Source organism: Lethenteron reissneri, chromosome 38 (assembly GCF_015708825.2).
Source record: "Lethenteron reissneri isolate LAM-NWPU_2019-01 chromosome 38, ASM1570882v1, whole genome shotgun sequence".
NCBI classification, from domain to species: domain Eukaryota; kingdom Metazoa; phylum Chordata; class Hyperoartia; order Petromyzontiformes; family Petromyzontidae; genus Lethenteron; species Lethenteron reissneri.
The window spans coordinates 6965035-6992948 of NC_083816.1; the positions used below are offsets into that span (position 1 = coordinate 6965035).

The 27914-nt window shown below is 47.1% G+C and overlaps 1 protein-coding gene across 4 annotated transcripts; it reads left to right on the plus strand.

The window, feature by feature from the left end:
• The first annotated feature begins 4356 nt into the window (after positions 1 to 4356).
• On the plus strand, positions 4357 to 27324 carry LOC133351762 (protein FAM3C-like). 4 transcript variants are annotated; one of them, XM_061567249.1, is made up of 10 exons: positions 4357 to 4466; positions 10842 to 10935; positions 11554 to 11664; positions 14246 to 14275; positions 16217 to 16361; positions 18725 to 18783; positions 19579 to 19629; positions 20306 to 20390; positions 21565 to 21691; positions 24910 to 27324. In XM_061567249.1, the coding sequence occupies exons 2-10, from the start codon at positions 10923 to 10925 to the stop codon at positions 24997 to 24999; spliced, it is 711 nt and encodes a 236-aa protein (XP_061423233.1). In that variant the 5' UTR covers positions 4357 to 4466; positions 10842 to 10922; the 3' UTR covers positions 25000 to 27324. The 4 variants fall into 4 exon arrangements, with proteins under 4 accessions (XP_061423233.1, XP_061423234.1, XP_061423236.1 ...); XM_061567250.1 differs by having other exon boundaries at positions 4414 to 4489; XM_061567252.1 differs by lacking the exon at positions 4357 to 4466 and adding an exon at positions 4586 to 4607.
• Positions 27325 to 27914: the final 590 nt, after the last annotated feature.

Below are 27914 nucleotides of genomic sequence, written 5' to 3' on the forward strand. Positions count from 1 at the left end.
GGGGTGAACATTCAGACAATGTTCTTGGTTCTTTCGGTAAAGTCACGTAGAAGGGAAATAATAAAATAATAAAAATAAAACATAATAAAATATTGTATTATTTCCCTTCTACGTGCCTTTACCAAAAGAACCAAGAATATTAATCCCTGCAGTCACGAAAGCTTTAAACCGAAATTCAGACAATGCATAAGAATGGGGTTTTCCCCCTTTCTGGCAAACAACACAGGTGTTAAGATGTTATAACACAAAAAGGGGAAAACCTAATCTTATATTTTGATACTGGCAAGGGAGGTTCCATAATTCAGACAATGGTTCGAAGGGTGAATCAATGCCAAGCAAGATCAGACTATTATACAATCACCCTTTTTACCATGAAGTTGGGTCACGTGAATATAAATGTGTTATTAATTCGCCACACCCGACGCAACCAATTCGCAAGGGTCGCCGCGTGAACAAAACGCGCCAATTAGTTACTACTTGAGCACACCGGTGTGTTGGAGAGTAAACCCACAACATTTGAGTTCGACGTTTCGCTGGCGGCTACAATAACCAGCTTCGTCAGGCGATTTGACGGAATTGGGTTAACCGACACGTTTATATTTACGCGATCTAACCCCCCAAAAAACCTCTTTGTAAGGATTATATTGGTCACGAACGCCTACGGGTGAACTGGACCCCTTTAAACACGTATTAATTTACCACAAACCTTACCTTGTTTACATTTGCCCACCGTCCGTCACTCGTTCTTGATTCAACAGACTCAACAGGACGCGATCGCTCGGCTGGACAGATTTATTTAAATGCTTCTATTTTTTTTTCGTTGCCGCTCAAATATTGACAGGAACTCGATGGCAGTCCGAGCGCTGAGCAAATAAGCCACGTGCGTGCGCAGCTAAAAAGTCCGAAACATTTATTTAACCGAACTCTCACAATGGATCCAGTCCATCACGAACGTGCCCACGCTGAGCATACACAGAGTGAGCTCTTTGAAATAAGAACAACAACAGCAACAACAACCCCGTTTTAAATGTTGCAAAAACTGGCTCAGACTCAACGATGGCTCCGCGAACAGGTACACTGGGCGCCACGGTGGTGAGATGTTAACTACCTCGCCTGGTATACAGAAGGGTCGTGGGTTTGATCACGACCCAGGCGCCTATTTGGCTGCTATAAACTCCCACGCGATAAGCCACTTCGTTGAGCTATCATTTGTTGGCCAGGTCGCTTCTGGCAAAAAGATATATATATATAAATCAGTGTGCCTTGCCTGTTAAAACAATTTAAAATAGTAAATACCTAAAATTAATCTTGATTTGAAGCTTTCGTGACTGCAAGAATCCATACTCTTTGGTTCTTTCGGTAAAGTCACGTAGATTTTTCTTTCTTTGGTTGTCCCACTGATGACGATTGCTTGTGTTGCGATCGAAACGTCGTGCAGATCGATTATTTTTCTACATACGTGACTTGACCGAAAATCAGTTTATCTGCAATCTCGGTCGTTAGTCTTAACCATCTGCCACCGTCCCTTCTTGTGATGTGGCCTGACCAAGCCCGCCAGCTATATCGCTCAATGAGCTTTACCTGGTCAAATAAAAAAAAATGAATATCTTCATGTTTTAGTCCGCCAGTCACTGGTTCAATGGTGGTGGTGGGCATGTGATGTTCTTGGGAGTCCGATGTCATTCTGTCCACGTTTGGCCAGAAAAGAGGAACGCGACGCGAGGTGTCAAACTCCACGAGCATTCGTCCGCCTGCTGCCGCCTTCATTTCGCTCCACCTGGCCGCAATGTCACGACAAGCCCCGTCATTCACAGTCAGTGGCCGCTGATTGATTCAAGTAGCTGCATCCGTGTGTAGACGACACGCCCCATTCAGACGTGAGGCTTTTGAATACAATGTGGCTGTCCTATACGTGGCAATGTCTGGGCGCGATTGGCATTAGCAGCGGAGCAAGGAATTAAATGCGCCCCCACCACCAGCCCCCCCCACCCTTCCCGCCACGGGGCACCCGGCGCAGTTGCACCGCCTGCACACCAACAGTGGCGATATATATTCTTGGTTCTTTCGGTAAAGTCACGTAGAAGGGAAGTAATAAAATAATAAAAATAAAACATAATAAAATAATTTTCACGACGTTTCGGCCACAACGCAAGCAGCCGTCCTCAAGTGAAGACCAGGTCTGTCGGGGAGACAGCATCTGAATGAAACACCACCCCTCCAACCCAGCTTAAATATACGCTCCAAGCGTGGTGGTGTTTCATTCAGACGCTGTCTCCCCGACAGACCTGGTCTTCACCTGAGGACGGCTGCTTGCGTTGTGGCCGAAACGTCGTGAGAATTATTTTATTATTTATTATTTTTATTATTTTATTAGTTCCCTTCTATACGTGACTTTACCGAAAGAACCAAGAAGATGAATCCCTGCAGTCACGAAAGCTTTAAATCGAAATTTAGTAGCGATATAATTTCCTTGAGGGTAATACGGATACAGAGAGCAGTGCGCACGCAAGACTTGTACAATGGACGTTACGCAGTGCTCGAGTGTGTAGACGCGGAGTGGGTGTGCAACCTGAAGTAATTATAAACAAATAAAACTTGACGATTTTTAATTAATTAACTTTCAACGTTGCGACGTTACAGTGTTACCATGAATACGTTGGCTCCCAAAAGGCACCGCGTGACATTTTGTTGGATATTTATTTAATTACTTAAGCGGATTAAAAATCGTGGTTTGAAATCCCATTCACCCATCAAGGGGCTGCTCAATTGGCATTTGCACAGGACTGTATGATATCACGTTCTGTAGATACTTACCCTGTATACATAATGGACAAATCACGTCCTAGAGTGAGCCCGATCACATCAGATTGTGCAAACTCGGCAGGCTACGAACCGGCATCGTGAGGTCACGGATGCACGACGGACCACGGTGCATAACAGTTGCTATAGGCTACGCGAGGGTTACTCGGTAGGCAGCAAATGGAGGTGCAAAAAAATAATATAATAATGTACACCTCTAAAGCGTATTTCGGCCGGAGATCACAAGACGCTCTATAAACAAAGACAAAGATCCCCCGTGTAGCCTGGACAGGCCGTTGGGGCAAGTGCTGTTAGCGAGCAACTGTGAAAGCCGGCACGGCACATGAAGGGGTGGGTGACCAGCAGAGGTGGGACAAAGTCATTGTTATGCAAGTCCAAGTCGAGTCTGAAGTCATCAAATTCATGACTCGAGTCTGACTCGAGTCCAAGTCACATGACTCGAGTCCACACCTCAGAGGTGGGACAAAGTCATTGTTATGCAAGTCCAAGTCGAGTCTGAAGTCATCAAATTCATGACTCGAGTCTGACTCGAGTCCAAGTCACATGACTCGAGTCCACACCTCTGGTGACCAGCACCACGCCCGACCGCCTTTGTCTCCCAAGTGGTGATGTTTACACACCGCACCAGGTACTCATTTGAACTCGGGTCGCCGGGTTCATAGCGCAGCGCGTTAAACGCCCCACTGCCGCTGTATAACACACACACACAGCACACGTGTGCAGGCTGATTGTTGTACCGTACTAACTTATATACGGCTCTCCTACTTCACCAACACCCGCGTGGTAAAGTATGGTCAAACAGTGCAAACGCCGAGCGGGAACAGAGTACCATTGAATGGCAATTGCCTCTTGTGCATCACAGCTCTGCACTTATAGACGCATTACAGATTGTGCAGTTGCAATTATTCGATAAATACTGAATAAATAGGAAATGTTAAGTCGAGTGAAGTGCAGTTTAATCGCGACTATGGGGCAATATTTACGTCTTTGTACATTCGAACTCGGTGCGTGAACGTGCAGGCGTGAACGTGCACGCGTGAACGTACACACAACTCTACTGTCACCGATGTTGGTGGCCGCCGCGTGCGGGGATCGAACTCCGAAGTCTAACGCCGGGGGCACGTCCGTAGCGCTAACCACTGCGCCACCGCTCCCCACTCACTCACTCACAAAGACGGAGATTCTCCGCGTAGCCTCAATAGGCTGTTGGGGCAAGCGATGCTAGCGTGAGGCACCGATGAAGGTCAGTACGGCACACGAGGTGGGCAGGTAGCCAGCACCACGCCCGGCCACCTTTGTTTCCCGAGAACGCAATGGTTGTGTACACACTGCACGAGCTACTCATTTGAGGCCGAGTCGCCCTCGGGGAGTCCCAGGACCGGCCAGTTCAGATAATCGTCACCCGGCGTTGTGGCCGCGAGCGGGAATCGAACTCCGGGGTCGCCGGGGTTCGTGAGCACAGCGCGCTAACCACTGCGCCACCACTCCCTACACACACACACGTACGCACGCGCGCACACATGACAACACGCGGCACCTGCTGGAACCGTGTCGTCATTGACCACGTAGGAGAAAGAGAGATAATCTGCTTCCTCCACTTCCGACTCGAGCGAACCGAGCACACCTGGGGCAGGCAGAGGAGGCAGGTTCGTGGTGCGCACGCGACCAGGTGTGAGTGAGCCCCCCCCCCCTCGCCCCCCTTGCCCCCCCCCCCTCGCTAAGGTGTATTCAAAATCCGTTTCCACAGGTGAGGCGACAATTGCGAGTTACCGAAACTGCACCGAACCGTACGTACGTTTACATCCGCAGTGAAGTAGAGGAGCCTATAACGTGATCGCATCGCTTGCCCTCTTGCTTGCCATCGGAGGCCGCAGCGCCGTCTCTCGTCTCTCATAAGCCGGCGGGTGGAAATTCCACGTTCCTATGACGGGTACGTTGCGCGTCGAGTTTCTCCATCGAGACGACAACTTGTTGACTTCCCCAAACGTATCGGGGGTGCGGGGTCGGTGGGGGAAGAGGGGGGGTTGCTGCCGTCATCCAGCAGTGGATTTGACCTTCGGCTGGTGGTGGTGGTGGTGATAACGATGGTGATGATGAGTTACCAAAAAATATATACACGAACGAGCGGTGCGATGGAAGTTGATGACGTCCATAATACTGTGGTGGTTGGCTGTCTACAGCGTCACAGCCTCTGTACGAACGTGGTAGTTTGGTGACTGTGTCCTCATCCTCACCTTACTGGGGTAGAGCCCTCGCCGCCCCCCACAATCCACCCCCCCCCCCGCGATCCGTAAATCCACTCAGCACACCCGCAAACACACCCCATTAATTTGGCACAATTATACGACCCGTGTCACAGGTCAGCTGGCCACTGATGAATCTGTCGTCTCAATGATATTGTTTTTGTATGGGACCGTATACGTTGAAGTAGACGCAAGCGACCGGGAATGTTTTGCGTTCCTGCAAACGGAGAAATTGCGGCACCACTACACGGACGAAACTCCCTGCTGGAGCCTTCTCCGTCGTGGCCTTTAGCAGACCTGGACGTTGGTATCGAACACAATATCGCTACCATCGTAGCAAGACTGGTATAGCATGCGTACAGGCATGAATAACGCGATGTCAAATGAAACTTATTATTCTTACAGTATTGTCGCCTGGTTCACCCAGAGTTCAAAAGATGTGTATCGAGGTGAAGGGTGCAGCCCTGCAATTCCCTGCTCATCCCACTGCTGACGGAAGGGCCTCCGCTCTCGAGAGAATCTCTCTTAGAGAGAGCCCCCCCCCCCTCTCCCCGACTCGCTATCTGGTACTTTGGCCTACTCTTCCACGCTGACCAGACGTCTCGCAAGGAAAGAGGTGTGACGCCCCACACGTTACCCCGCCACACGCGGGCACGAGCAGCCGATCAACCTTTTCGACCGCTGGGCGGACAGAGGTGGGGGTTGTCACGGTGGCGAGATGTTGACTATCTCGCCTGCTATACAAGAGGCCGTGGGTTTGATCCTGACGCTGACGCCTGATGTATATTTGGAGTTTTTGGCATGTCTGTCTCCCCGTGGTCGCGTGGATTTTTCTCTTCCGGGACCTCCGTTTGTTCCCTCCACATTTCGAGTATTTGTTCGCTGTAAATGACTTACGTGATAAGCCACTTCGTTGACATGACATTATTTATGGCCCATGCCCCTTCTGAAAAAGAGCTGTATATACACTCACAGGGTGCTTCAAAAAATGTTGACACTTACATGGAACTATCGTTTTAAATGGAAAAAGAGCGGATAATGCACTGTAACATGATAACGAATGTAATGTTAATATCTTCAAAAAATCCCAAGAGTCTCCACTTGTTCGCCATCGTTGTCAACGCGTGCCTAGAATCTTCTCCAGGTGGTCTCTCCAGAGCCCGAAGGCACATTGCTTGTGGTTATTGTTACAAATTATCAGAAGTGTTTAAAAAAATGTAAGCACCCTGTGTGTTTCTATATATAGCTCAGTTGGCCTTACCTGGTGAAATACAAAAATGTAATTAATAGTTTTTTTAATGGAGACCACGTGTTCAAAGACGTTGTTCATCCTTTCCCTACTGCCACGTCGGCCGCCTCTGGCAATGTGACATGTACCAGCGTGCTCGCCAACGTCACCCCTGGGGCAGCGTCCTTCGTCTCGTGCAGTGCGCACAGCGACCCGACAGAGTCAGAGGTGGAAGCAATGATATAACAGAGGGTTACGTTCCTGACCAAGTGTCCGACATGCAACTTTGTATAAGTATGAATACAAATAAAATATCGATTAGAAGCTTTCGTGACTGCAGGGATTCAACTTCTTGGTTCTTTCGGTAAATTCACGTAGAAGGGAAATAATAAAATAATAAAAATAAAACATAATAAAATACAATTGAATTGAACCAAGAAGACAAATAAAATATTTAATCAAGGCCCAATCATACAGTGCAAACAATAGCCTGTAGAAAGTTCTTAACTTGATTCTTCGTAATTCCTGACTTATTTGGACTGAACATTTTGCAATTAAAGAGGTGGGGGGGGGGGGGGCAGGGAATTACAGGGACCAGGCGCCTGAGTTGGCATCGTGTTGTAAGTGCGTGCCCTGTCCTGGGAAAACGGGGACAGGTGGGAACCCCAGCCCCTTACCCCCATTTCCGTCAATTCCACACGGCGAGCGAGTTAAAAAGGGAACGTATGACGACCAATCAGTCAAGCGAAAAATGTTGCGGAACGTGATGATGACACAACGCCGCCAAGCAAAAAAAATGTTGTCGAGCAGATCGCTGCTTGAGATTTCAATTTTTGTCTCGACCGTGAGCAGCAATCGGTTGCGCAACTGCTCCCTGCAACCGGTTGCAGAGACTTTCAACCGTGTTGCGCAACTGATGGCTCAGATTTATGCACCAATGCAGTCCAATGCTTGTGGTGATCTGGATCATTATTTTTGTTCAGCAAAGGCCTCGCACGGTGCAATATTTTATGGAGAGAGTAATTACAGTAAAACCTTGGATTGCGAGCATAATTCGTTCCGGAAATGTGTTTGTAATCCAAAGCACTCGTATATCAAAGCACTCGTATATCAGATGTGATCACGTGACGCTCGGCAGACAAAGCGTATACACGTACTACTCGTATTGCAAGACCTCGCTCGTTTATCAAATTCATATTTATTTTAAAAAAATGCTCGTCTTGCAAAACACTCGCAGATCAAGTTACTCATAATCAAAGGTTTTACTGTATTTCCTCGTCTGGCCCCTCCACCCCTTCCCGTCCCTCCCCTACCCTTTCCGTGACCCCTAAGTACCCTCTATCGCTGTCACTCATTCCTGAACCCTTGCACGCCCCGACCATCTGAATCATTATATTATGTTTCCGTGATTTAAACTATGTCAAGCGCCTTAAGTGAAGGCACTCGGGCTCCATGAAGCCGCGAAACGTTGCGCTCGAAGACCAGTCCAGTAATTAAGGCGTTCAACCACACGCTTTTTTGCACATTGCCTACGGTGAGGCGTGATAAACTAAAGTGGGAATTAACGTGTTCACGAGGCGAGCCCATTGACCACATCGCAAGCACTGCACTGCTGCCGCTGCAGGCTTCACCCCTTTAAAGGATGAATGAGCGGGAGATCCACGCTGCTTCTGAACAAACAGTTGAGTGCATAGCGAATCGAACATTGTATCTTTAATCTGCTGTTATTAAACCAATACTAAAAAAAAAGACCGTCTCTTTTGCAAGGGTCAAGGGTTCATCGTTTATTCACAATACAGCTGCTACAGTCTCTGAGTTTGTTTTGTACACTTGGTCAAGGAAGCTATTCCGGTCCTGCAAAAGCGGAATTTGGGTTAGCGTGATGAACAGGTTTTTTTTATTCTACAAGAAGAGCAGTGGGTTGACGAAACATCTCAAGATCAAATCTGCATATGTTCCGAACCCTGCTCCCTTCCCCCCCATCATGACGGTATATTAGTCCTCTGCCAAAGCCGAATGAAGGAATTATTTCACCGGAAGCATCGGACGACATTGGCGCATTGAGCCCTGGTCCACGCAGTGCAGCTGATTTCACGTTCACTATGAGACCTCCTTTACCAGTGGAAAAATATAGTAATAGGTTTTACCCTTTCAACTGGTACAAAAACTGACACCTTTATAGTGCGCTGTCTTTGAGTTGTACGCCTTTTGGCGTCATCTGGTCCAACACCAATGGAGACTAGGCTCTAAGAAAAGCTGTCTTGGGTGTGGACCAATCAACTTCAAGGACAGTGCATATCATTATCATCATCAGAGTTGTTTCTTTTTGTTTGCATTTTGACTGCTTGTGTTGTGGTTATTGCAAACATGATGCCTTGTGTAAAGGTGTCAGTTTTTGTACCAGTTGAAAGGGTAAAAACCTATTACTATGATTTCACGTTGTTTAACCAGGTGGGAACTCAAGAGGCCTGGACGAACCGCATCTGAAAGAGTCACTCGGGGTCATTTAGTCTGCCAGTCGGGGGGGGTCTGATTGCCGCTGTGTGTGTGATCCAAAATGAGTTGGGTGCGGTAGTGTAGCGGTTAGCCGCTACGCTGCACTACGAATCCGCCGAGCCCAAGTTGACTCAGCCTCAAATGAGCATGTACTGCATTGTGTAAACATCGCCACCGGGGAGACAAAGGCAGCCGGGCGTGGTGCTGGCCACCCACCCCTTCATGTGCCGTGCCAGCTTTCACAGGTGCTCGCTAACAGCACTTGCCCCAACAGTCCGCTTTGATTCCGAATGAATAATTTGTCGCGAGAAATATTTCGACGTTGGCAAGTGCTGGCCTCGGCGCCGGGCGGCACACACGGGGGTCTTCAACATCCGCCGTGAAGCAGACGGGCCGAGTGCTATTGTGACGGCCGGCGCACACAACAACGCGGCATTGACTAGGGCGGCCGCGGGATCCGAAGCTTCGAACCTCTGCGACAACGACAACAACGAGCGGCTTGCGCCAACTCGCGCGAGCGGTCGGTTGCGCGACTGGCTGGCCACGGTTGCCCGGCGGAGCTGTTAGCAAGGGACAGCGATTAGCGACGTGTGTTGACAAGAGATGGAGATGAGCAACGTGAGGCAGACAAGAGATGTGAAAGCTGTGGAAGGCGAGAGGTGCAGGTGGTTCGTGAATTGGGAGATGGAAGCAAGCCAGTACTATAGACTTATAGACCTAATGAGACAACAACACTCAACACATCCCTCAATGACACTGTCTTAAATATATATATGATAGGCGACGTTTTGGGTAATGGCGCATTAATTATTTATCTGCTATGGAGAAGGCCCATTGCCCAAAACGTCGCCGTTCATGATCCCCTTTAAGGCCACACACACACACGTAGGGTTATGTCCGAATGTCTTTGAGGTGGCGGGTTTGGTTGTTGTTCAGTGGAGCTCATGCACCACTGCCAACGCAGCAGCAGCATCACCAATCATAGAAACACAGAAACGTGGTGGAGCGGCGACTGGCTAAAAGTTTGTCTACGTTGCCGCGTGTGGTTCAATGTGATGTTTGTGATACTAAAAGAGGCGGGGGAGGCATTGCCGGATTATCCGAGTAGCAAAAGTAGCTACAAATGCTATGGACCCGCGATAAATGCTTTCAAGCTATCAATTCCGGTTCAGTGATTCTGCACTTGCTCTATTACTATAGTACTATACTGCCTTCAACTTTAATGAACGATTGGGTGTTTAAGGTTAGCGATATTATCTGGCTGTATAGCAAATTAAAAAATGCAATTACTTTACTGTGCAAGTTTATAATTAGTGTTGTAATATTTATTTATTTTTAGGGCCCGTTTATAACATATGCTACAGGCCCTGCACTAGCTTAATCCGGCACTGGGAGGGGTGGTCTTGTACAGACGTTTGTCAGCCCACGGGGGGCGGGGGGCGGAGGGAGAGGCCTTCACCCAGCAGTGAATTGACAAAGGGCTGTAAACGAAACTCATTCATTGGCCAGCCAGTCGCGCAGACATAGTCCATCCTCTGCCGGATGAAGGCCTCCCCAAAGCGTCGCCATCGCACGGTAATTAAACCAAAACTATCATTTCTTTATCGATACAGAGGTGAGTACACAGCTTATGTGCTTCGTGTACAGGCTTGCCCAAAGGACAGGATAAGTGGGGTTGTTCTATATATTTAACATATCGGGGTTATTCCCATTTATTTTCACGAACGTTCAAACGGACTTCACAATGACGCACGCGTGAATTCTCTTTTGAACTGAATTTAGGGCTTTATTGTGACATTTCTGCCGGTGTCATCTTTGAACGTTCGTCAATGATGTTTTGTCGTCTCAATCCACTCGGGGGTTCTTCTTGGTCCAGTTTTAAAAACGGCTTATTTGACGTGACCTCCACAGGAAGAAGAAGATGAAAAATAATGAAAAGAGATCAAATGTTAACTTGGAGAATAAACAATAAAAAACATTTCATGCCAGTGTTGAAATAATTTCAGTAACCCGATGTGTCCTGACTTTTGGGCCACCGTGTGTGTGTATTGCAGCTGACCCTGTGGTGACGTCCAGCAAGATCTTTGCATTGTGAGGTCCACTGTTCTCAAGTGACAAGGACAACATCGCAGACAATGAGGATTCCAGGTGAGACCATTTGACACTGAGCACTCGGCACACGTGTGATATCACAATCACTCAATAAATACAATTGGGAAGTCAAATATTGGAGGTAAATTCAAGTAAGCAACGACAATAACGATATTGACCGAAACGACATTGTGTCGTACTGTACATCGTGAAAGCGGCCATATACTTTAAACGCGTGATGTTTATTCGTAAAAACCGGAAGACCTGGAGATAAATCCACGCGACCACGGGGAGAGAGAGAACACGCATACTCCAAATGTAGAGCAGATGTCAGGGTTGAGATTAAACCCACGACCTCCTGCATACCAGGCGAGGGAATTAACATCCCCTAGCCACCGCAAGCGCCTCTGCGGTGGCGAAAAGAGGAGGCCGTTGGTCACGTTACAAAATTGGCAAATTTGAAACTTTACCTGAAATTTACTCAATTGGGTTGTGTAAACATCGCCGCTGGGGGAGATTAAGGCAGCTGCTGATGTGCTGGCCACCCCACCCCCTCGTGTGCCGTGCCGGCCTTCCGAGGTGATAGCCAAGAGCCCTTGCCCCAACAGTCCGTTCAAGGCTATACAGGGGGGCGACACCTTTGTCTTTGTGCGATGCTTTGATCCGCGCGCGCAGCGTTCGTGCAGATCGTGGGGGTCGCCCTGTTTCTCATCGTGGTGCTGTACGTGGGAAACCGCACGCTGGAGCTCAACCTGGAGAAGAAGATTAAGGACATGTTGCCAGCCGGTGAGAGTTTAAGCCACAGGATAACTGGAATTCACACACACGCCCACACGGCAACGCCGCAGGTGCCTTGTTACTAAGAATTAAAGTCTTTTTGCTCTACTGAAGGTAATCTGATTAATTTTTGGATCGGGTGGTGTATATTCGTCTATTAACCTCAGCGGGTTGAATTCCTGCCCATGGTTCACATCAGTGGCGAGCGATATTCCGACGTGATCCTGGGGTTCCCTGTTTACCAGTCGGCACTGACCAGCGTGGCGAAGTATGGTCAAACAAACACTACGAATGACACTGCACAGAAAGGCCGTCATCCGACCGTGGATTGATATTAGCTGCAAATTATCACCTAATTTTAAATGAATTCTTTCATTTATACTTAAACCTGGCGAGCCTCTTACCAATCGCTGTCTCTCGCCACACTGCAGGTCACCTCACTTCTGTTTCTGCTCCTTTTACCACGCTGCTCCACTCTGGAGTCCTCTCCTATAGTCTATTTTGCCAAATTCTTAACACAATAAAAAAATATTTGCTCAACTCAATAATTGTATAACCATTGGAACCTCATTTGCCAGTAAAAAATATGATAATTGGTTTTTTTACCCTTCTATCTGGCAACAAAACTGAAAAAAAGAGATGTCAGTTTTGTTGCCAGATAGAAGGGTAAAAAAACAATTATCACAATTGTATAACCGTCTATTTAGTGATACTGCTGCTGCGTTGATGGTGGTGTACAAGCACGAAATAACGACGACAACAAAAATGTCCAACGTGTTTGACGTTTCGGGCAATGGCCCTTTCATCGCGTGCGCCTCCTGCCATGTAATTTTCCTCCTGAGGCGGTGTTATTGACAGACGTGTTGGGTTTCTTTTTTTATCACGGTAACTTTGCTCAATTCAAGAAATGTGTTCACACTTCTGCTGGTACCAACTACAGTGGTGCTGTTTGTTGCTGCGCCCTTGGCGTTTTGGGCCGTTCGGCCTGTGCTCAGCAACCGTGGTTTTACAAGAAAATATACAGTGCCAAAGGTACCTTTCTTGCCAGTATAAAAATATAAATATAACAATATATTTGCATGTTGACCACAAGTAGGAGTGGCGAATGCAGACAGGATGTCTTGCAAAAGGTTTTTGTTTGGTATTTTAACATCTTAACACCTGTTTTATTGCCAGAAAGGGTAAAACCTATTTTTATGGTGCCAAAGGTATTAGTTTCCTCTGTTTTTGCATTTTGTCTGCTTGGTAAAGGAACAAGGTGAATTTTGGTTGTGTGGAAACAGGTTTCTTTCCAGTAAAAATAGGCAGGCATAACCGGACATTTAGTTTCCTTGGCAACCGTAATGGTTGACTTCAGGTTGAACGTTTGTTTGCACAGCCAGGTTGTGAAACGAGGCCCTAAGATTAGGCTTTACCTGATGAAAACAGGAATGTGTCTGTTCTACATAAATTTCGCCTCATTTGCGTTGACTAAAGTACGCAAGTCTAATAAATACGGAGCACACAAATGCTTTTGGAAGACCACGTGACACCGAGTTTAATTTCCAGCCAGGCCCAACGTCAGTGGCGAGAAATGTCTGAACCGGCCCTGTGTTGTGCCCACCCCTTCACCAATCCGCGCTGACCAGCGTGGTCAAGTATGGTCAAAGAAACCCTCTACATGGCAGGGGCTCTGTCCCATTAGCAGCAGCCGCACTGGCACCCCCCCCCCCCCTCTCAGCCAGTCTACATAACAAAGGCTCAGTCCTTTTTTTATGTAGAGTAGCCGTAGCTTCAGCCGCACCAACTTTACCATAATAATAAAAAAAATCTCCTATCCAGGGGCCTACCTTGGCTCCTCCCCCCTCAACTAGTATATATACGGGGTCGGATCTCTTGGAATTTCTCATTTACTTGATACAGCAAGCGTGCTGTGACGGTTCCACCTGAAGACGGAAGCTTGTGTTGCCTCCAAAACGTCGTGATTTTTATTTCATTTTTATTTTACTTTTATTAATTTTAATTTTTTACCTACGTGACTTTACCGAAAAAACCCAAGAATATGAATCCTTGCAGTCACGAAAGCTTCAAATCTAGAAAGCCTTGAAAGCCACGTGGCACAGCGAGGCCCTCTTCAGTGGAATGTCCTCGTGTACAATGGGGCTTCTCTGGGCACTTCAAAATCCTTGGCACATGAGGCCAAACGCCCATTCACGGAATTGGCCAAACATCCCCAAAAGACTCTGTGAGGCCTTCCTGGTTAACGACGTGATTGTCATCGGCATCATCATCATTTGGCTTTGTCTATCCACTGCTGGACACGTAGGCTTTTCGCGACAAATATTATTCATGATAAAGTTTTTTGTTGGGTTAGATGGCGTAAATATAAACGTGTCGTTAACCCACAGCACCCGGCACAGCCAATTAATAAGGTTTGTCACGGATACAAAACCTGCCAGTTAGTTACTGCCATTTGGTCGTGAAAGATGATGTAAAAATGTACTTTTATGAATTGTGAATGTAGGTAATGGTAGTAATTGTTATTGTTAGTATGCACTAACGGACGTTTCATTTTGTTGTTGTTGTTTTTCATGTCATGTGATGAGTGCAGAAATTAAAATCGTGGCTGTCCAGAGAAAAGGTAATTGCACTCAGCGCAAGGCAATTACCCGTTTATACTTTTCAATTACAGTAATATGAATCCTTCATCATTGTCATCAGACATGATCAGTCCACTGCTGGATGAAGCCCTCCCCAAGGCCTTCGCCATTTGAGGGCACCATGGTGGCTTGATGTTAACTACCTCGTCTGGTATACAGGAGGTCGTGGGTCCGATCCCGATGCTCATGCCTGCATATTAGGAGTTTGCATGCTCTCATGGTCACGGGGTATTTTCTTCGGCTCCGCTAGTTTTTCCCTCCACATTTAGAATCAACATGCGTTTAGGGTTTTTGGCTGATGTAAATGCCCACATGTAAAAGCCACTTAATTGGGCTATCATTTGTGGCCACGTCGCTTCTGATTAAAGAGCTGTATAGCCCAGTGGACCTTAAAATTGTTGAGTTTCGTTAACATTTAGCCTTTGAATAATAAAAGCATCTCCAGTGTCTGTGCATCGCAACCCGCATAGTATAGACAAAGAATGCACAGGCAGAGATGGTGAACCACAGTGTAGTCGAAACTCTCATAGTAACTGGCTGCTGCAAATACACTGCTCTGGTGCAGAAGGGTGCATAGGCTGACGGAATCTAAACGTTTTTAGTCACGGTCACAACAACCCCCCCCCCCCCCCCCCCCATAAGTTTATCATACTATTTATTTTTCCGCCCATGCAAAATATTTTTTGTAAAAAAAAAAATAACAGTTGCTAAGCGCAAGTCCTAAAAAGGTCCACAACGCCAAGCGGCCAGCGACAAACGGCACTCGTGAAATGGGTGCCTAAAAAAGCCATGGTTGACTGGAACACCAAGACGTTCTTGGTGTGTGTCTTTATGTGTCTCTCTCTGCGTGTGTGTCTGCCTATGTTTTTGCCGTGTCTGCGTTTTATCTTTGTGTGTGTGTCTCTCTCTGCATGCTGTTTGTTTATGTTATTTCCGTGTCTGTGTTTCCTTTGTATGTGTCACGCTCGGTGTATCTTTGTGTGTGTCTTTCTCTGCCTGTGTTGTTTCCGTGTCTGTATTTTATCATTCATTCTTACCTGATTATGGTTGCTTGTATTGCAACCGAAACGTCATATTCTATTATTTTATTAGATTTTCTACGAAACTTTACCCAAAGAACCAAAGAGTAATTCCTGCAGTCACGAAAGCTCCCAACCCTGTTGTCGTTGTTGTCGCATTGCTTTGTTCGTGTTTTATTTTTGCTGGAGTAGTAACCAGGTTGCTATGGTGTCACCAGGTCCCCGTTAAAATGTATCACTTATTGCCCAGTGGGTTTTACCTGCGCCACGAAAATGTAACCTCACCTAATGAACAACCTATTCTTAGCCGTGACCGGGTATTGAACTCAGGGCTCAGCGTTACTGGCCCATTAACCAGGTGCTCGTCAACTAAGGTGGTAAGTGGAGGCTTGTCAGCGGGTATCATATATTAACACATTCCTGCGGAGGGAGCTGGTAGGAACGTTGGGTTGCTCGGTCAATGGCCAGGGTCAACGGCGGCGTGGTGTATTCCGCAAATATGCCCGACTGTGAGGGCGGGCACAAGCCGGCGTGAGTAGGTTAAACGTTGAGTTTTATAAGGGCACCACGGGGTGACCAGCCCCTCCCCCCCCAGCCCCACCCCCTCCCAACGACAGCTTGAGAGGTGTTTAGCTTTCGTGACTGCAGGAATCCATACTCGTTGGGTCTTTCGGTAAAGTCACGTAGGTAGAAATATAATTAATAGATCACGACGTGTCGGACGGACGCTTGTGTTGCGTCCGAAACGTCGTGATCTATTATTTTGCTACCGACGTGACTTTACCGAAAGACCCAGAGAGTATATGTGTTTAACTGTATGTGTGTGTGTGCTGGGTCTCGTATCTGGATAGCTGAGGGAGGGGGGGTTATCTCTCTGTGTGCATGTGCCGGTTCTCATGGCAGAAATCGAGAATAACTCTCCAGAGGAAAAGAAGCCGTATTTCAAGTGCGGCCTCCCAGAACCGTGCCCCGACAAGCACCTGCCCTTCCGAGTGCTCACGGGCGCGGCCAACATCGTCGGACCAAAGATCTGCCTGGACGATCAAATGTGAGGGGGTTGGCCCCGTGGCTCAGAGGGCCCCCTCGTACCATGTCAGAGAGCGCGCACGTGTCACTCGTCACGTGTCACTCGGCACGTGTCACGTGTCCCTCGTCACTCGTCACGTCACATGTCACTCGTCACTCGTCACGTGTCACTCGTCACGTGTCACGTGCCGCACCACCCACACAACCCTCCTCCTCCCCTTCCTCCTGTCCAGTCTGCAGACCTCACCGCACCAAAAGCCACCATTGGCATGCTTCAGTTACCGTATTGTGCTGAAGCACTTTGGGACCTGCTTGAGTGTCCGAAGATTCACTCCTGCGCTGATTTTTTAAATTTTATTGTTTGGGGTGAAGTTCTCGCCAAGCCATCGCCATCTCTCTCAGTCTCACGATGCAACAATCCATCAATGCATGGATGTATGTTGAACTTCTTTTGCACCCCACATAGCCCACCGTGCTAATCAGAGGTGTGGGGGAAGAACAACAAACTAAACACGAAAATTAATTCTAAAGAAATTATTTTTCAATCTCGATTTAAAAGTGCATAGCTCGAGTGGCTTCCTAATATCGGAAGGAAGAGCGTTCCAGACGGCCGCAGAAATGCACGAGCAAATCTCATCGCTCCACCATCGCTCATCCATTTCTGCTGAGGTTGTCCTCTCACGGCTGTGTTCCTCCCTTTCCGTGTCTGATGTTCAACTTCCGCTTTTAATTTGTTCAATTGACGGCCTCCCCAAACTGTTGCAATTTGCCCCGGCATTGCGTTTAGCTCCCGTGCATGAGCTGATTTCATCTCTCTGTCTCCGTGGTGAATTTCATTTTGGGCGCCACGGTGGCAAGATGTTAACTACCTCGCCTGGTATAGAGGAGGTCGTAGGTTCGATCCGGACCCTGAGACTTGTATATTTGGAGTGTGCATGTTCTCCCCGTGGTCGCGTGGACTTTTATCCGGGTCCTCCACATTTTCCCTCCACGTTTAGAAGCATGCGTTTGTGAAAAAGAGCTATTTCGCTGAGTGGGCCTTATAGGCAACCTGCAACTCATCGGTGGTGCTGAAGCGGTAATACCTTGGCATTTTTGTTCACCCGTGTCGGGTGGAGGGAGGGTGTACGACACAAAATTTTATAAGAAATCACTTATAAATCATGATATTGGTCGCGAAAGCCCACGTGTTGAATTTGTTTTATATTTACATGGGAAGCCGAGTACCCGGACGAAAGCCGTACATACGAGGGGGATGACACGGGCGGTGGGGGGGTGTAACGCTCAAAGGTTTGAACGACTGCCTCACGGATCCACTTGCTGTACTGCCCTCTGCTGGCCAACTTACTTCCCAGCGGGTGTGCTTCACAAATCTGTGCATGATCCACCAACCTTGCCTCCAATGCCTTGGATGGCAGGCCTGCATATCCAGCACGCCAGGATAACTAAATCAACGTGCAAATGAAAAATGGGCAAAGAAGCGTGGGGAGATGGGAATGCGCACACTCGTAATGAACGATGAGCAACTGAAAAAGAGGAAAACACGGACGAGGGAACAAACGCAGGTGAAAGAGGAGACATCATTCTGACTTTTAAGAAAAGCTGGCTCGGGGCAGGTGACGTTGCGAGAAGGGATGCTGGCCGATGGTCAAGGATAACGACGGTGCCGTAGACGCTGAGAAATGGAACGCGCCCGAGAGAATCCGCCATGCCGGAGATGGAGCGATGAAATCAGCTCCTGTACGTGTACTAGATCAGGGAGTCGGCAGACGCGCTACGTGCATTGCGGCTCTTGAAATATCGAGTTTATTACGGAACTCGAAAAAAAATGGCTCTTGTTATTTTGGTTGCCCCAGCCCTGCACTAGATGGATTGTTGTTGTATCGTGGAGGGATCTTGAATGATGGGGGAAAGTGCCGGATTATCCTTGTAGCAAAAGTAACATATGTTACGGGCCCCGCACTTTCAAGGGCCCCTCGTTAAATTATTTCAAGCAGTCAATTCTGGTTCAGTGATTCAGCACTTGCTCTATTACTATAGTACTATACTGCCTTCAACTTTTACGAACGACTGGGTGTTTAAGGTTAGCGATTTGTCGTATTATCTGGCTGTATAGCAAATGAAAGAATACAATTACTTTACTGTGCAAGTTAAAAATGTATTTTTTCATATTAATGTTTGTTTTATTTAGGGCCCCTTTATAACAAATACTACAGGCCCCGCACTAGCTTAATCCGGCTCTGGGTACAGATTGGGGAGGCCTTCATCCATTCGTGGATTGATCATGGCTGATGAGTAATAGTTTAAGGGACTTACCGGTTACTGCAATAAATATTTGCTCTACTGCTGCTGCTGATTGCTGTTTGCTACTGAATGCCGTCGCAGAATAATGAGCAGCGCCAGAAACAACGTTGGACGGGGATTCAACATCGTCAGTGTGGACGGTGAGTTTACTTCCATGTTGTCGTCTGTCTTGGTATATCAAAGTGCGAACCGGTCCCGGGCCTCCCCGAGGTCGACTCGGCCTCAAACGAGTGCCCGGTGCGGTGTGTAAACATCGCCACCAAGGGAGATAGAGGCGGCCGTGGGCCGTGCCGGCCTTCGTAGGTGCTTGCTAACAGCACTTGCCCCAACAGTCTGTTAAGTCTTTGAATTTGGGTGGAACGTTCCTAGTGGTTAGCACACACAGTTCTTGGCAACCACGATGGTAGCAGCTGGGAGAAGCTCCACGTGAACTCTCATGGACATTTTGAGAATTATTTTCAGAATAAAGAAAAAATGTGGTTTTGCCTTTTAATAATTTGTACACGAGTGGGTTTAAGGAACTAAGGCATGCAGATTCTCAGCTTAAATTGATCACAGATCAGTCCATTAAGTCAGTCGGTCGACTAAAACGACTTTGTTGTCGCCGATTAATCGGCTTCCTTTAAAAACGGTGGCAGTCGACGCATCCTGCCTTCCGAAGGCAGGAAACCCCCCTACAAGCCACGCCCCACAGTGACGCGGATAATTAGCATGCCGATGACATCACCGAAAGGCCCCCGCCCATCAACCTCTCATCCACAGGTAATGGGCAGGGTGAAGCTTTTTTAATCTTTTCCCCAACCGCGTGTGTTACTTGATGAGCTGAGCAATCGAAGCGATAATCGGAAAGAGTTATCGGTTACTTGTGTAATTGACGAGCCCGGGTTTTGCTGTGTGTGTGTGTGCATTCTCCTCCGATTCGTGTGGATTCTCAGGAGCGAAGGGAAATGTTTTGGAAGTTCACACATCGGATGTGTACAATGGAGGTAAGAGAGTTCCCTTGGATGTCTCCTCTTCTTTACTCCTCTGCCCAACTCAAACTCCAACGCGAGCACTGTGTAGGTTTTCACGGTTGTGCACGAAGGTCCTTGTGAGGAGTGGTGGCGCAGCGGTTAGCGCGCTGCGCCACGAACCCAGCGATGTGGGTTCGATTTCCCGCTCACGGCCAACACCGGTGACTGTCTGAACCAGTTCTGGGCCTCTCCTAGCTCGACTCAGCCTCAAATGAGTACTTGGTGCAATGTGTAAACATCGTCAATGGGGAGACAAAGGCGGCCGGGCGTGGTGGTGACCACCCACCCCTTTGTGCGCTGTGCCAGCCTTCATAGGTGCTACTCGCTTACAGCACTTGCTCCAACAGTCTGTTACAGGCTATATGGGAGGTCTTTGTTTGTGGTACGGCCCTCCATTGCGTTTGTCTCGTTGTCACCGCGTGCTGTGTGGAGCGATGTCCGACGTTTCCCTGCACGTGCTGGGAGCTTCTTCAGGAGCAATTAGATCACGACGTTTTGCTCGAGACTACATCGAGCATCATCAGGGCAAGATCCAGGACGTCACATTTAACAGATCCAGGACGCTGAGACTGTTGGGCAGATCTTAAGGTGGCTCATCCCATGCAATGCTTTATTCCTTATACAAATGGATGTGTTTGTTTATTCCTAGAAATCGATAAACTCATCGCATTCCTGAAGACCATAAAGGACGGCTCGATCGTAATCATCGCCTCGTTCGACGACGCGTCCACGCAGTGAGTCTCGCTGCGTTTCATCGCAACAGCAGCAGCAGCGCTAAACTGCTTCACGTCACTGCGCCTCTTTTTCATCGGATGCAGATGTTTTTTCCGTTCGTTCCTCATCGCGTGCGCCGCACGCAGTAAGTCCTCGTTGAACGCGGTAGCTGCCTTCCTGAAAAAGTGCCGCGTTAAGTGAAAACAATTTCACCATAAGCAATGTAATGATAAAGTGTTTGGTGCGATACGGTGTACGCGCACACACAGTGAGATGGCGGGACAAGTAACTCGGGGTTAGCCGCCACGTTGCCGTATCATTCCGCGTACCGTGTCGCACCGCTCAGCCGCTGCAGCTCAAGAAAGTAGTTGGCGTCATGCGCAATGTGTTCCCTCCTCGTGTAAGAACCGTGTGGATAGCAAAAACGCGTCAGCGGTGGACTTGCCGCACACGGATACGCTTGTATGGGAGTGTATGTTGCGTTACATTGTCGGCAGAGGGCAGTGCGGACAACGATCCATTGTTGGACCCCCCCCCCACCCCAACGACTTTGCTTGCACATTTAAAATGTTGCCACCTGTGACCCACAACGGGCCTCGTGGTCAGAATGTGACCGCGACGTAGAAGTATGTAACCTACCGTTCGTAACCGCAGCGCGACGTCCGCTGCCTCTGTCGGAAACGCCGTGGCACAGGGACAGGAACATGTGTGGGGTCCTGAGCAGTGGCGAGTACGGTGTGGTATTGGGTTATGGTGGGTACTGGTTACAATGGTATCGGTATGATGGTGCCGGGTATGGTGGCACTGGGTATGGTGCTATTGGGTATGGTGGTACCTGGTATTGTGGTACCAGTGTGGTGGTTCCCTTCACATGCCAGTACGCCTCGATCACCGTGTGCCTCTACGAAGACGGCGTCGTGTGCTCACGACATCGGGCGGTGACGGGCACGACCATTGACCGGTTCGCTGTGCTGCCGCGTAACCGACTTCGGTACAAAACATCCCAACGCTGGAAATTACTTCCAAAGAAATCGCTCGATTGAGATCGCACGTGGCTGGCAACAAACAACATCCATCACCCTCGACCGCAAAAAGATGACACACGACCTTGCTGAAAAGGTGTCTCGCGACTCCGTAATGCTTTCTTGGGAGGCGCGCTTAATCACCTCTTTGTTTTTCTTGTCCGCTCTGCAGCTTGAACGACGAGGCTCGGGGTCTGCTCGCGGACCTCGGAAGCAAGTTCATCAAGGACCTGGGCATGCGCGACAACTGGGTGTTTGTTGGAGGCAAGGGGCTGAACCTCAAAACGTCCTACGAACGGGTAAGGGTTGACCCCTGTCGAAGCGCACTTACCGGTGAAACGCCGCACGACTCGCATTGTAAATGTTGTGGGTTTACTCTCGAACACACAACCGGTGTGCTGAACTAGTAACGAATTGGAATGTTCTGTTTATGTGAATAAACCTTACTAATTGGCTGTGTCCGGTGGTGGCGGGTTTGTCGACACATTTATATCATGGGACCTCTTTTGCCGGTATTAAAGTATGAAACATAAGAACAGGCAAAACAACAGGAGGTGTTAAGATGTTCAAACACCAAATAGAAACATTTTGCAAGGAATCAAGTCTGCATTAACCACATGTCCTTGTGGTGAACATGCAAACAAACATGCTCTGATAATTTCAGCATTTTCTTTGAAACTGATTGGCCTACACCAGACACTATTGATGTACTCTGGTCCTGACACTGGTGAGACCAGGACACAATTATATTCACGCGATCGAACTAAAAAAACCTCCATTATGAATAATATTTGTCGCGAAAGCCCACTATGTGTTTATCTGCACACGCTCTCTCAAGCCGATGGTCGTTCGTGGCTCCAGATTGAGTGGGCAACCGTGCAGGTGAATTTATTGAGAAATTTTAACGCTGGCAGTGACTTTTCTTACATAGACCTACAACAGTGATATGTGAAGCCTCACTTGTCGACTAACAGAGGCCCGCTCACAACTCACTCACGGCTCTGCAAACTGTTCATCTGCAAAGATAAAAATTATGAAGCACAAAAAATATATTCATATGAAGGCGGCGTTGAGTGTGCAGTCATTGGTATGGCTTCCAAATGTTTGCACGGCTCAACCAGGACACATTGGGAGCTGCAGCCCCCCTCCCTCTATTAGCCCTGCCCACTTTCACACAGCCACTCCCACTCAACCACTATCCCCGACCACTACTCAGATAATCCCCCCCACTACTCAGAATGCCCCGCCCACTACTCTGCTGGACATCTGTGACTACCGTAAATGAGCTTCATAGCTCGTCGGATTCTTCCAGTCTAAATAAAGACTCGGATTGTGATTCTACTCAGACGGCCTTTGCTCGCATCACGAGTCGAGTGCGAGGCCACAACATCTAAAACCAGCAACAAAAGTCCACATTTCACAACGCCTTCATGGCAGACACAGTGACAGCCTTTCTGAAACCACCTGGACTATCCCAGCCAAACCGGAGTGTTTGGGTTGTTGGTTCATTAGTGACCTGGCTGAGACCATTGGTATTTTTGCACACAGCGTTGGTGTACAGTGCTTTTTCTGCAATATTTTGCTGTCTTTTCTTGGATTTTATGTTTGCACATAGTCACATTAAGATGTTTTCTTGTTCATGTTTTTGTTTTTTGTTTGTTGCGGTTGCACCCGATTCAAGAGCCGAATGGCTCACAGGGCTATACCTAATACATGAAAACTGAAAAAACTATTAGCTCACGACTCTTGATGTCCGTCAGGACGTGTCGGGCGGACTGGCGACCTCTGTATTGCAAGACGTTGCTGTGACATCATAGGGAATGACATCAGTTATAATTTCGGTTCGATATGAAACACATTTTTGGATCCTCTGTTGGTTCGTATCTAGGTCAAATTTTTGGTCTTTTCTGATTAAATCTGAAAATTGTGAACAGATCCCCTGCACGTGCTGGGGGAGGAGGCTGTCACGTGGCTCTGTGGCTACGTGGGCTGACGTCCACTCGCACGTACATGACATTGACAAACGCATTTTTGTTCTCGCATATCTGGCGCTCTGAACGATGTGGCAGTCACGTGCAAAAGCATTCGCGAAAGAAAGCAACCTCTTGACATCGAGAAGGGCGATGACCGTTAGCGACCGAGAGAGGGCGACAGTGGCTTGAGCGAGTGCGGTTGTGTGGATTGCAAACGAAGCCACGCAAATAAATTCACCGCCCCAACATTCGATGAATTCTCTCTCACTATTTGGGGTCGCGATTCGGTGCAAGAATATATTTTTTTTCCCCCCACCATCGTTTTGACTCTCTCGTTTGTATTGGCTATCATTTGCGTGGTTTTGGTTTCCACCATGTGCGCCTTAATGCAACATGAGCTTACCGTTTGGATTTAATTTGCATACATCGTAAATGTGCATCCATAAGCTCACGATTTGATGTCACAGCAAAAAGGATACATTTTTTAAATCGACGAATCGACGCGTCACCATGCCTATTAGGGCAGTGTCTCTGCTATGAAGTAGGACCATTACCTGAAACGTCGCCTATATATGTTTGTTCTCTTTAGGACAGTGTTGTTGATGCATGTGTTTAGTTGTGGCCCACTCACTACCTGTGCAGTATAAACAAAGTTTATTGTAGTTCGTGCGATCGGTACAGGGACTCCTCTCCTTACGAACGAGTTAGGTTCCAGAGGTCTGTTCGTAACTCCTGTCGATTGCAAACACGTTGTACGGCATGTACACGAAACATGGGGAATGGCTTTAAAAGATGTAGACGCCACTGCTTCTTCACGTTCTACTGATGTAGATGCCACCACCGGCATCGATTGCGCCGCGGTTTAACTTGCGACTCTCGGTCCAAACAGGCAACTGGACATACGGACAGGTTTGTTCGTAGCTCTGAAAGTTCGTAAGTCGCATGTTCGTAAGTAGAGAGGAGTCCCTGTATGCATGTGGCCACCATTTCCATGTAATATCCCACTGTAGTTGAAATTTCGATCATCAGGCGGTGCTCAGAGTAAGAGTGACAGAATAAAGGTACGGCCCCGAAATGTCTTTCTCGAGCCACTGCTGGCAGAAGTGCCTCCACTCGAGGGAGCTCTCGAGGGCAATTGATCTACTCTTCCGCGCTGGCCAGTTGTGTTGGAAGAGGCGATTGGAGTACCCACGCTTCATCCCACTGCACGCACCCTTCTAATGGCCATCCCACTGTGGTGTAACACGGTTTATACCGCTCGGTTGACAGAAGCAGCCGGGGATATTTTTCTTTTTTACTTGCACATTGCTTCAACTGCCGCACCGGGAGATGGAATCGAACTGGCGACCTCTGCATTGCAAGGCCTTGCCATGACATCATGGAAGTGACGTCCCTTCCTGTGATGTCAAAATTTCGGGGTCGATCTTCAAACATTGTTATTGGATCCTCTGCGAGGTCGTGTCTCCAGGGCCAATGTTTGGTCTTTTCTGAATAACCAGATGAGTCTGTTCACCGTTGTTGTTGTTGTCTTGTCACCCTGGCAGCACATCAAGAGCAACAAGGATACAAACAAGTACGAGGGCTGGCCTGAGCTGCTGGAACTTGAAGGCTGCATCCCTCTGAAGTTGGATTAAGGCTCGGCCACGTGTCTGTGCGGGAATCGACGGCAAATGTTGGAAAGCACATCCGTATTTTCAAGCAGAACTCGAAAATGTATTGCTTCAATATTGTTGTATTCTAAAAATGACTTGATGCAACCCAGATTACCCCTTCAAATAAAGGCAATGCATCATGTTTCACAACGGCCCTTTATTAAATCCTTTATATTAAGTTCACTTGCTTGCTTGCTTACGACCGTGCAAATCTTTCGGTCGTTTTTAACCCACTTCCCGTGATCCAATCGAGCTGACATTTTGCACACAGACTCGTTGTGCGTGACAATTTATTTTCGTGAAAAAAAATGTCCAAAATGTTACACTTTTTAGGAAAAAATAAATTATATTTAATTACCAATTGCTTAATGGTGGCAGCCATTCATCTGACCCATAGGTGGCAGCCATCTCAAGCCAGAGGACGAGAGGACTCTAGCCGCCACGCATATAAAGGATTTATAGTGAAAAACTTAGTTTTTACGGGTTAATTTTTTTCGTTTCCTAGTTAAAGAGTACAACTACATATATGTAAGTGCAACTTTTTTTTTTATTAGGCCATTGGCCTCTATAGGCTTTCCAGACCAACAGCGTTTGCTAAGCAAACTCTGACATGGTTTCGAGCTTTCTGGTCATCATCAGTAGGGCAGGGCCTATTTCAAACAAAATTTACAGCGTTGCTTTTGCATGCTATCCACTTTTGGAGCTTCGGGTTGTGTGAATTTTCGTTGATGGGCTTCCCAATGAACCGCGTTATATGCTTGGCATGGCAATTTCCCCCCCCCCCCCCTTTTATTCAGCAATAAGGCTTGTTAAATAAATGCTGCGGAGTTGGAAGATTCCACAGGGAAGAGGCACGGTTCAATATTAAACGCAATGTTGTATACAAAGTTGATTGAAGTTCTGCTTCTTAATAAAAACTTTAAAAAACTATTATTTGCCAGGTAAGGCCGCCACTGAGCTATGTAGCTCTTTATCAGAAGCGACTTGTCCACAAATGATAGCTCAACGAAGTGGCTTATCGTGTGGAAATTTCTATCAGCCAAATACTCGCAAACGTATGTTTCTGATTGTGGAGGGAAAAACCTGTGAGGACCCCAAGAGAAATGCACGCGACCACGGGGAGAACATGAAAACTCAAAATATACAGGCGTCAGGGTCGGAATCAAACCACCCATCCCCTCCTGCATGCCAGGCGAGGTAGTTAACATCTCGTCACCACGGCGCCCCCATATGCTTTAACATATGCTTTTACCCATAATGTTTCACAACAAGGCATGAGTTTGTATATAAAACATGTGCACTCCAAATAAGACGTTTTAAGTGAGAAAAATAAGCGTGGGTTTTTTTCATTTCAAAGTTAGGTAAATTATTCCACTTAGAAAAATAAATGATTATCCTTTTCCATTTTTTCTTTAAATAATATTGTAAATACGTGTGATGGTGTTCAATGGGATTTAATGCTTTTTAAGGAATATATTTTTAATCCATATGATTACATTTTCGCACACCTTTAAAAAATAAATCAAATGAAATAGTGCTTATCTTAAAGAAACATGTTAATTCGAATACCAGTGGAGCATATTCATCATCTCAGTACTTAATTTCACAGAACAGTATGGAACAGTATGGAATACTGTTCCAGGATTGTGCTAGCACTCCGCCTCACCTTATTTTATCCTCAGAGTATCGTAATATATAATAATATATTTCTTATGGTTAGGCATACTCTTGTATTCTAGTGGTAGTGCCTTACACCTGCTCCAAATCCAGCCCTAGTAGTGTTCCGGAAAGTATCGAGCAATAAACTAGGCCCTGTTTACACTCTTGCTACTGCTGGCAAAGTATTTTAGATCAATACATAGAGTACTTTTTGTCGCGGTGGGTTTGTATGTTTACATTAGAATTTGACCCTTCTGAAATGTTACACGATTGCGTTTATGAGCGGAAAGTGTAAAAGTAAAATTAACAAAAATTGTCCCAAACACAACTCTGTCCTGTATATCTTGTTGGTTTACAAAGTTAAGAAAAGTCCGGCCGCAAAAGTCAGATTTGTTGTGTCCTGTAAATATTAAGGGTTGTACACTTGTACGGTTTCTAAAGACGATTTATGGTGACAGGTGAAGGTATGTGTATGTCTATTGAATAAGTGTCTTAATATTAAACATTTCTGTTCAGGACATGTGAATTTGAGCGTTGATTTTTAGACTGTCGAAATCATGGGTCATAATAATGATTTAGCACAGGGGTCGGGAACCTTTTTGACTGGGAGAGCCATAAAAGCCAAATATTTCTAAATATATTTCATTGAGAGCCATATAGTATTTTTACGTATAATAAATTAAATATGTCTTACTTTTAATGCGACTTCTGGTGCTGCATGGTTTTGCTGATGGCGTTGTAGTCTGGTTCATACGACGTGGTGAGGTTGAGCTTCATGCAGGCGTGACCCGTGAAATTTATTTAAGTATTTTTAAATCAGATCCAAACTGATTTTTTTTCAACTCAAAATTGTCTGGGAGCCATATGCCGTCACTGGAAGAGCCATATATGGCTCGCGAGCCACAGGTTCCCGACCGCTGATTGAGCACATCTGTTATTCGAGACAATCTTACAGCACAAGGATATCACTCGGGCTCTGTGTTTTTCAGACCATTATCGTCTCCCAGTAGTGAGCGATGTTCATATTAGATTCTACCCAATGAAGCAATTTGCGAGCAATTCTTCAAATATGCAATTATTTCAATTGCAACGCTGGGATGTTGAACCTCTTTCGCACCTTACGACATGACATTGTCAACGTCCACTTTGAATCGGGTGGCATATAATTACGGATAATTATCCACAGCATTAACCAGGACGGCCGTGCGTTTCCGAACCACGAACCTTTGCAACAAGCC